At 39.4% G+C, this 11,147-nt stretch overlaps 1 protein-coding gene across 1 annotated transcript in view; it reads right to left on the reverse strand.

The window, feature by feature from the left end:
- Positions 1-8,337, reverse strand: part of LOC140211837 (annexin A4-like) — a 42,458-nt gene extending 34,121 nt beyond the window's left edge. The window contains exons 1-2 of the mRNA XM_072282011.1: positions 8,125-8,337; positions 5,321-5,402 (exon numbers count right to left, since the gene is read on the reverse strand). Of these exons, the coding sequence (XP_072138112.1) occupies positions 5,321-5,402; positions 8,125-8,148 (106 nt within the window). The 5' untranslated portion in view covers positions 8,149-8,337. The remainder of the gene's footprint in view (positions 1-5,320; positions 5,403-8,124) is intronic.
- Positions 8,338-11,147: the final 2,810 nt, after the last annotated feature.

The following is an 11,147-nucleotide window of genomic DNA, read 5'->3' on the forward strand; positions in this document are numbered from 1 at the left end:
TTTTTTTTTAAAAACACACAGTCCAGCTCAATTTCAAAATTAGTTAAATGGCAGCTATTATATTCCTGAATATTGAACTAATGAGTGCAAAACAAACAAGGGCTTTTTTATCTTCAACTGAAAAGATATTCACCATTTGTTAACTTTTCTTTGGACAGAAGGAAGCCTAAAGCCTAAAAATGTAGAGTGTGGAATAACTGAAGATGTAGAAATTAATAGGGTAAATGAGAATGGACCTGTCACATACAGAAAATTCATATCCTGAGAAAAACTAGGATTTCCAGCACACTGCATGATGCACTTTCTGGATTTTTTCAAAATCCTTGTAGGTCTGACAGATGAATAAATTTTTCATCTTGAGGGTTTAGATTTATTTCAAATATGAGTGATCTTCAAATCAATTTGTGTGCAGTTCTATTCATTGTAAACTATTTGCTAATTAAAATATGAGTTTGTGAAAGAAACAAAATATACTACGATTATCAATCCAAATGGAAGTACTGTATATCCTACATTCACAAGTAAAAAACTCATAGCTATATACCTATTCTGACAACTCAGGGACAATGAGCAAAGGAGAAAGGATGTTTGATGTGATAGTGTTAAGTAATTATTTTAAGTAATTAATAATTCAATAACTGAAACAGAATGTTATGGTCATGCTAAAATATTATCTTGTTATTAGCTTTTTTAGAAACTGATCAATTTGAGAGACAGAACTTACATTTATATTATACCTCTAATATCACAAAACATACCAAAATTCTGTATTGGAATGGGTCCAAAAATCAAACCAAAGGAGACAATAGTAGGGCACTTTCACTAATCTCTAATAATTAATTCAATTATGCTTTACATAAAGTAGCAGGGTTTTCAGGATTCCAATAGCACATTTTCATAGAAGCCCAACTTGGAAGGAACTTGACATTCAACCAATGAAGAACATAAAAAAAAATCAAGAGCAGTTCATGGACCTTTGAACATACACCACAGAATGAAGATAAAAGCAAGCGACACTTTAGGTAATCTAAAAGAACATGCCATGATGATGAATATCCATTTTAACCTGCAGTGTAATCTTCAGTGTTGGTTTTCACATGGCTCAATGCTTGTCCTCATTTTTATGTGTGATTTTTGCTCTCCCATAACCAACCCCTGCAGAACACAACTAGTCACTGGCAGCCAATCAGAAAAGGATCCTTTTATACCCACTCGCTGGCTCCTACCAATCAGCCGATGCTCTAACTATGCCAGTAACTTTCCTGTAATACCATGTTGCTCTTAACTTGGTAAGCAGCCTCATGTATGGCACCTTGTCAAATGCTTTCTGAAAATCCAAATATACAACATCCACTGCATTCCCTTCTACTTGACTTCTCCTCAAATCATTCCAACAGGTTCATCAGGCACAATTTCCCCTTAAGGAAACCATGTTGACTATGTCCTATCTTATCCTATGTCACCAAGTACTCCATAACTTCATCCTTAACAATTGACTCTTAACATCTTCCCAACCACTGAGATCAGGCTAACTGGTTTATAATTTCCTTTCTGCTCCTTTCTTAAAGAGTGGATGACATTTGCAGCTTTCCAGTTCTCTGGCACCATGTCCAAGTCCACTGAATTCTGAAAGACCATTACAAATGCCTCCACAATCTCTAATGCTACCTCTTTCAGAACCCTAGGGTGCAGTTCATCTGGTCTGGGTAACTTATGTACCTTAGGTCTTTCAGCTTTTTGAGCACCTTCTCCCTTGTAAAAGTAACTGCACTCACTTCTCTTCCTTCACACCATTCAACACCTGACACACTGCTAGTGTCTTCTATAGAGAAGACTAATGCAAAATACTTAATTAGTTCATCTGCCATCTCCTCATCTCCCACTATTTCTCCAGCCTCATTTTCTAGATGGTCCTAAATCCACTCTCATTTCTCTTTTATTTTCTTATATACTTTAAAAATCTTTCACTATTCACTTTGATATTGCTTGCTAGCTTTCTTTCATATGCTATCTTTTCACTCCAAATCTTTCTTTTAGTTGCTCTCTGTAGGTTTTTAAAAGCTTCACAATCCTCTATCTTCCCCCTAATTTTTGGTTTGTTGTATGCTTTCTCTTGCTTCTACATTAGCTTTGACTTCCCTTGTCAGCCACAGTTGTACTATTTTACCATTTGAGTATTTCTTCATTTTAGGAATATATCTATCCTGTACCTTCCTCATTTTTCCCAGAAACTCATGCCATTACTGCTCTGTAGTCATCCCTGCCAGCAGCTCCTTCCAATTTACTTTGGCCAACTCTTCTCTCATACTGCTGTAATTTCCTTTATTCCACTGAAATACTGCTATGTCAGACTTTATTTTTTCCCCTATCAAATTTCAAGTTGAACTCAGTCATATTGTGATCACTACCTCCTATGAGTTCTTTTACCTTAAGCTCCCTAATCACCTCCAGTTCATTACATAACACCCAATCCAGTATCGCTGATCCCCTAGTGGGCTCAACAGCAAACTGCTCTAAAAAGCCATCTCGTAGGCATTCAGCAAATTCACTTTCTTGAGATCCATTACCACCTGATTTTCCCAATTGACCTGCATGCTGAAATCTGCCATGACTATTGTAACATTGCCCTTTTGATATGCCTTTCCGTTTTCTGTTGTGATATGTGGTTCACATCCCAGCTACTGTTGGGAAATCTGTATATAACTGCCATCAAGGTCCATTTACCCTTGCGGTTTTTTAACTCAACCCATAAGGATTCAACATCTTCCAGTCCTAAGTCACATCTTTCTACTGATTTGATGTCATTCTTTACCAGTAGAGCCACAGCACCCCCTCTGCCTACCTTCCTATCCCTCTGATACAATGTGTGACCTTGGATATTTAGCTCCCAACTATAACTATCCTTCTGCCATGATTCAGTGATAGCCACATCATACTTGACAATCTGTAATAGTGCAACAAGATTGTCTACCTTATTTCTTGTACGCCATGCATTGAGATATAACACTTTGAGTACTGTATTTGCTACCCTTTTTGATTCTGCATCCCTAATGCACTGATACTCACCCTGCTGACTGCAATTTTGTCCAGTCATCTGCCTGCCCTTCCTGACAGTCTGACTGCATGCTATCTTTGCTTTTTTACCATCTATCCTATCCCAAGTCCCTTCACTTTGATTCCCAACCCCCTGCCGAATTAGTTTAAACCCTCCCCAACAGCTCTCACAAACCTGCCCAAGAGAATATTGGTCCAACTTGGGTTCAGGTGCAACACATCACTTTTGTACAAGTCATTCCTCCCCCAGAAGAGATCCGAATGCTCTAAGAACCTGAAACCTTGCCCCCTGCACCAGCTTCTCAGTCACACATTGATCTGCCAAATCATCCTGTTTCTATCCTCACTGGCACGTGGCACAGGCAGCAATCCAGAAATTACTACCCTGGAGGTTCTACTCCTCAGCTTTCTGCCTAGCTCACCAAATTATCTTTTCAGGACTTCCTTGCTTTTCCCAATATTACGCAATATTTTTTGGCCTTAATACTTTGAGACTCAATGCTGAGGTTTAAATGTTTTCCCCCATTGGGACCTATACGGCCTCAAATATCTTTCAACTGCATCGCCTGAGCTGCTAAAGCTTATAGTGCCTCTTGAATACATGGCAGGATCAACTCAAGCTGCAGATACTGACCTCTACCACCTCTCACTGCTGCATTGATAACTGCCAAACTCCACACTCAGGAAATTTGACTCACAGTAGCAGGCAGAGCATATGTTGGTATTTGCCTACATTCTGGAGACATGAAAATACTGCACTCATGTCTTTACTGAGATCTCTATGGCAAATTTACCACAAGTTTCTCACTAGCCACGCAGGGTCTCCGTGGACTATAAGCAATAAAAAAATCTCCTTCTATCTTTCTTCATCAGCCTGCCCCAGTTCTTCTGAACTTTGAAAGAATACTTCCATCTCTTCCAACCCTTCCAAAACTGACTTAGTGGGCACTGTTTCTGCATGCTCCTATGAAATTATCTCCTCAGACCTTAGTTCTATCCTATCCCCCTTATCCAGTTCCTTTCCACCTACATTTTGGACATCTCATATGCTCCCCACCATTTTAACAACTTTCAATCTCTAGTTCCCACCACATTATCTTCATGGATGTCCAGTCCCTGGACCTTTCCATCCTTCATCCGGAAACCTTAGTGCTCTCCATCTCTTTCTAGAAAATTGATCCCATCATTTTTTTTCTCCTACACCTAGCAGAACTGCTCTTGCCCTAAACAACTTCTCTTTTAATTCCTTTCAATATGTTGAAATCAAGGGTATAGCCATAGGAGGTCAAAGGGGCTCTTGTTATGCCTGTTGTTTCATTGACTACATGGAACTGTCCACATTCCAAACCCAGTACCCTGCCTCAACTCTTTCTCGACTGCAGTGACAAATGCATTGATGCCACCTCCGGCACCCATGTGGAACCGTTCAATTTCATCAACTTCGCTATGAAGTTCCATCAGCCCTTAAATTCATTTGGTCCATTTCTATCTCAGGACACACACTATCCACTGATACTTACTACAATCCAACTGATTCCTACAGCTACCTAGACTACATGTACTCCCACACTGTCTCTTGTAAGGACACTATTCCTTTCTCTCAGTTACTCTGTCACACCTGTTCTCAAGATGAGGACTTCCAATCCAGGACATCTGAGATGTCCTTCTTTTTCAGAAAACAGGGCCTACCTTGCGCTGTAGTTGGAGTCCTTATTGTTATTTCCTCTATTTCCTGCACTTTTTCCCTTACTGCACCTCCCCCAAGCAGAACAGGAATAAAGTTCCATTGGTTCTCACCCTTCACCTCACCAGCTTATACATCTAACACACAATTCTTCAAACTTTCCGCCACCCCTTCACTTCATTGCAACATCCGTTTGTTCAGAGTTGACACTCCCTTATGGGTGTTTGTAATGTGATGTATCTCTAAAGACCTGCCTGTAAAGATCATATCTGCTGTGCTACATGCCAACACAGCAAGAAATTGCATCATCATAAATGGATATGAAACACCCTGACACTATCAAAGAAGTTCTCGTTCTTATGAGACTTTCACATGCACAACACTATATCAATAAGATAAAAAAAAAGTTATTTTGAAGGGAGCATATTCCCTTTCACTCTCAGCATTTGGTGATCCTTTGGCAGCTCAATGTCTGTCACTCTCTGAAGACCAAACAAGAGGAGACTAGAGATGCTCCTGCCTACCTGCCTTACCCAAACCCCTTCAGCTTCCTGAAAAATTGATTAAGGGCTTTGTAGTTACCTAGTCCTTTCATAGAATTACGAAGATTTTCGGCATCATGATAAGCATTAAAGCCAGGGTATGGTTTGACAGTGCCTCTTGCCTACAAAATGAGAAAATATAATTAAAATATGATCAATCATTTCATTTTTCAGGAAGTTAAAATTTTTTAAAAGCCTCTTCATGGTGGAACAAGTTTTATAAACAGATTGTATATTTCTGTATGGCTAGGAATGGAACAATTTTCTGGAGTTTATCACAGATTAAACTTTTTTTTATCTATTTGTCTCCTTCATTTTCATTATGCTCCCTACATTATTTCACTTCCAAATCTTACTATCACTCTGCAGTTACTGTAGGAGGCTTTTGAACCCTTCCATCTTTTTGAAGACATATAGTAAAGTTAAAGCTAGTTTGTTACACAATCTAAGTAAATAACATACAGAAACAAGGTAATAGTGATTCAATGAACAAACCTCGTTGTGCTATCATTTCAAGCAAATTATGGAGCATGCCACTTCAGACTATAATTTGCACAAAAAGATCCAACCTTATGGGCCTGCTAACAAAATGCCCTATTCCACAAAATTCATGTCCAATATACTTTCCAATTACAAGCAAGCATGGTCAGAGGCATTTAGACTAGTGCTCATGAAGAATAATTCAGAAACAACCTGGATAATGTGACAATAAATATTATGAGCCTCTTAAAGAACCAATATCTTCAGCTCAAAGGCTTATACAATTAGTAGTCAAATGAAGTATGCACACAGACAACACATTAAGTTTTGACAGAATGGCAAAGCTAGCCAAAATAAGGGGAAAAATGCTGGAGATACTCAGTAGGTCAAGTGATAGCTGTGCAGAGAGAGAGAGAGAGAGAGAGAAAGAGAAATAGGTCTTAACATGTCAGATCTACATGACCAAGGATCATCCACCTGAATCATTAACCCTTCAGTGCTTACTCAGCTGCCTGAGCTTCTGAATATTTCAGTTTTCTTTGTCCTTACTTCAAATTTGCATAAAAAATTTCTTTACAGAGAAAAGGTTCTTATTAATTCTTTATGCAGAGGTTTAAAAGGAAATTGTAGGCTATTTTCTGCATTCATTTGCCACTTTCATGACATGAGGTTGCAAAAAGCTTTACAGCCAAAGCAAGACTTTGGTGGCCAAAAGGTTTGAAAGAGAAACCAGTCAGCTGATTTATACTTGGGGATTCCCACAATCAGTAATGGCTACCAGGTATGATCATTCATTTCAGTGATTTTGATAACAAATAAATATTGGCCATGTTGGTAGGAGACTGTTACACATATCTTACAAATGAAGCCGTGTATTTCTCACTTTGATTAAATGTATTTTCTACATGGCAGATGAATCCAATTAAATATGGTCTCAGTTTACTCAGAGCGAACATAATGAGGGCAGTGGTATTCTCTCACAAATAATAACCATACAAAATATTTTTTCGTGCATTAGATTTCTATATATCACAAATGTGCATAAGACTTGAATCTGGAAAAAAAAATCAAATTTTTTTTGAAATCCGAGTTTACAAATTAAAAAGAAAATCTCTGCATACACAGTCTTTGTTAGTGAAAATACAAAATGCTCAATATTAAAGGAAATGTCAGGTATCCCTTACCCCATATGCATTATTAGTAATAGTCCATTGCCTGGTCTCAAAAAACAAGTTGCTGAAAGAATTTTTCCTCCCCTGGATCCATCTATCATTTACCACCTCCTCCCTTACTGTGTCCTCTTTGTTTTGGCTGTCTCTCCTCTACACTCCCAGTCCAAATGCAAGGTCTCAACCCAAAATGTCGACCATCTCCTTGCCTCCAAAGTTGCTGCTTGACCCACTGAGTTCCACCTGCAATTTTTTTTAAGCTCTAGTTGCCACATTCTGCAGTTTTTTGTGACACACCCAGGTCTCTTTGTTTGGCAGACCACCTCGACTTGTTCTTTCTGCCAAGATGCATCTTTTTACATTTCTTTGAATTAAATCTATTCTCCTGTTGCAACACATGCCCACAATAGTCACTGAAATACATCCCTGCAAGTCATTGACTACACACCATAATTCCTAATGTCTCCATTTAAAAAAAATTGATGTAATGCACATAGAGCCATGTACAAATGCCCTTTATACATTTTTTTTGCCTTGGGTGTGTCAATAAAAAATCTAACCTGATTTCTGGCAAAACAAGTTGTGAATCCAGTTTTTTTTAATAGTTTGGACCCACAGGCAAACAAAAAGTCAATCCGGTTTGTATAGACCCAGTTCAGGGTAATTTACTATATTTTGTGAGCGTACTCAGAAGAATTCTGGTTGGAAACCATGCAGAGGAAACTTAATAAAGCACTTTTGCCATATACTTCCTGGTTGTATTACTTTCAGAAGCCACTGTAAACAGATCCGTCTGAAATTGTAAACCCTAGATTGCAGGAGCACTGATCCTTCGACAAAGAGACGCTTTATAAAGGGGATTTAGTTTCTCTAGAATGTACCACCATTTATGCAGCTGGTTAAAAGATTACGATTTTATACGTATTTCTCTCCGACGCGACACGCCCTAAAACGACTTACTGATCTACTTTAAATCTGAGACCTCGATTATTTGTTTTATTGTTACAATATTTCCTTCCAAAAAGACAACAAAATGATTGACAAGGGAATTGCGGTAATTTAACAAAGTCCATTTGTGAAACTTGATTTCAGCTCAATCAGTAATTTGTACAACATTTTACTCACAAATGTAGTTCATAAAACATCCAAGAAACATTATATTAGGAGTCTGCATCTGTCATACTTATTTACTCACATTGTGTTCGCCCCAACCAGCCATCCTCTCAAAAGCGGGAATTACAGGCGATAAAGGGTACCGTGAACCTTACTCTTTGCCTCAACCGGCCAAATGAATGCTGTTTCAGTGAATGGTAGGTGTGCCTGTTTTACATATTCTACTCATTGCTTTCTCGCAATGAGCCATTCTGGGAGTTCCCAGTTCTGTCTGACGAGATCCTTCTGTACGCCAATGAAAAGACAGGTATTGCTCGACATCGAGACGTGGCTGGGGACAGCGGGAGTGGGCTGGTCGGGAGTCGGGTTCCATTTAGGAGTGGCCTGGCAATCCGGCGTCTGAGAAGGGGAGCGGCTAAGTTGGCTCGACTGGAAGCTGGCTGTGTTTTGCTTGATGCGTGAATGTGGTTTGGAACCTGTTGAGGGAAAGAGAGTGGGGAAGGAATGGAAATTGCTGGGAGGGGGTCGTGTGGGTCCGGTAATGGCGGACAAGCTAAGAGGTGGGGTTGAGGGAAAGAAAGTGGAGAAGGAGAGGGATAGAGACTTGGGACCAGAGGTAGGCAGCTGGGGAGAGGTGGATTATTGTGAAGGGAGAAATAAAGGGAATGAGGTAATGAGGAGTCAGATGAATAAAAACCAAGACAAAGGAAATAAAAGAATAAGAAATGATAGTGGAAAAAGCTCTGAAACTGAGGAAGATGAACAAGCTCAGAGAGGAGGTGTCATAATTAGGTTTAATGAGAAGTCAGGGACATATGAAGAAAATTAACCAGTTTGTGCTAACAACAACTCTGACAAATAAGATAGGGGAAATAGTATTTGCAAAAGTCCTTAATGATGGCAACTTATTGGTAAGATGTGCGAATGAGGAACAACTTGAGAAAGCACTCAAGCTAAAAGAGATAGGAAAATGCAAGGTGGAATACACTGGGTGGGTGGGAGCACAAAACAGTGGTTGTAAAGGAGTGATCACGTGGATACCAATGAGTATAAATATGGAGGAGATAAAGAGGAATATCAAAGGAGGGAAAGTAATGAATGTTCAAAGACTGAAAACAACAAAGGAGGGAGTGAAAATGGAAAGTGAATCTGTATTGATTGAATTTGAAGAAGAAAGAGTGCCAAGGAAGGTGTTCCTGGGTTTCATGAGTTACCCAGTAAGGGTATATGTGCCAAAGCCATTGAGGTGCTATAATTGTCAAAGGTTTGGACACGTGGCTAAAAACTGTAAAAGGCAGAGGAGATGGGCTAGATGTGGGGGTGATCATGAATATGGAAAGTGCGGAACAGGAGTTCAACCAAAATGCTGCAATTGTGGAGGAGCTCATAATATTGCATATAGTGGGTGTGCGGTTGTGAGACGGGAGACTAAAATTCAAGAAATAAGAGTGAAAAGAAAGATCACTTATGCAGAAGCTGTAAGAATGTCAAGAGAACAGAATAATGTTCCTAATGAACAGGGAGCAATAGGGATACGAGAGATGCAACAAAGAACAAATGACAGGATTTATGTAGACAAAAAGGCTCCAGTAACATTCATTGCAGGAATGATTAATAGTACGGCTGAGGTAAAGTCAAAAAGTGACAAAATTCAGCTGGTGGTAAAAGCAGCAGTAAACCATTTAGGGTTAGTAGGACTGACATGGGAGGAAGTGAGGGAGAACCTCAGTAATCAGTCAAGCCAGGAAGTGTCATGTGTTGGTTAATACTAATTATGGTGATTCTTTTACAATGGAATGCAAGGAGCTTACTGGCCAATAGCCAGGAATTCAAGCACTTTATTAAAGAAATGGTTGTAAAACCGGATGTAGTGTGTATTCAGGAAACTTGGTTGAAACCAACTTTAGACTTTGTGGTATATGGGTATACAATGATAAGGAAAGATAGAAATCTAGGGGGAGGAGGGGGTTGTGCTATGTTAATCAAGCAAGGTATACCATATAGGGTACTGGAAAAAGGAGATGATCAGGAATACATAGTGGTGGAAGTGTGGGGGAGAGGGGAGGGAGTGGTTATAATTAACTACTACAATCCATGTAAAAGGTTGGATTTGGACAGCCTATTAAAGATACAAGGACAAAACAGACATAAAGTAGTGTGGTGTGCAGATTTCAATGCTCATAGCACAATATGGGGGGATCAGATTACAGATCCAAATGGAAAGGTAATTGAAGATTTGATGGAAGAAAGGGATTTGGTGTGTATGAATGATGGTAGCAGCACAAGGATAGATATAACAACAGGAACTGAGTCAGTGTTAGATATTACGTTAGTGTCTAATACCTTGGCTGGCATTAGTAACTGGGGAGTTTGGACTGCTTCAACAGTAAGCAGTGATCACTACCCAGTTTTATGTTCAGTGGGTGAAAGAGTTGAAGTAAGACCAGGTGGCGGAACCCCAAAGTGGGTGTTTGAAAAAGCTGATTGGGGTAAGTTCCAGAAGTTGAGTGAAGAAGGGTTGACAAAGATTGATATTTCTGGAAATGTAGATGAATTAAACAGTCAGGTGACTTCAGCAATTATCATGGCAGCAGAAGGATCTATACCTAGGAGTAAAAATAGGATGAATAGAAAACTGGTACCATGGTGGACAGAGGAATGTTGTCAGGCTGTAAAAAAACAGAAATGGAGCATTCAGGCTAGTTAAAAGAACCCATAATATGCAGCATTTGGTTCAATATAAGAAAGCACAGGCAGTGGTGAGAAGAACTATACGTCAAGCTAAAAGGGCAAGTTGGAGGAGTTTTTGCGACAAGGTAGGAAGAACAACACCTGTGGGAGAGAGATGGGGAATGATTAAGAGGATGGGAGGAGATAGAAGGGAATGGGAATATCCAGTAATGATATCTGAGGAGGAAACTGCAGTCTCCAGTAGGGATAAGGCTGAGGTCATGGCCAAGTCATTTGTACTGATACACAGTTCAGAAAATTTGTCTGAAGGGAGAAGAAGAAGGGAAAGAATAATGAGCCAACACCCAGGTGTATTAAGCAGGAGGGAAGGAACAGATGATATAATTGATGATCCATTTACATTAGCAGAAATGG

Source organism: Mobula birostris, chromosome 18, assembly GCF_030028105.1.
Source record: "Mobula birostris isolate sMobBir1 chromosome 18, sMobBir1.hap1, whole genome shotgun sequence".
Lineage (NCBI taxonomy): Eukaryota > Metazoa > Chordata > Chondrichthyes > Myliobatiformes > Myliobatidae > Mobula > Mobula birostris.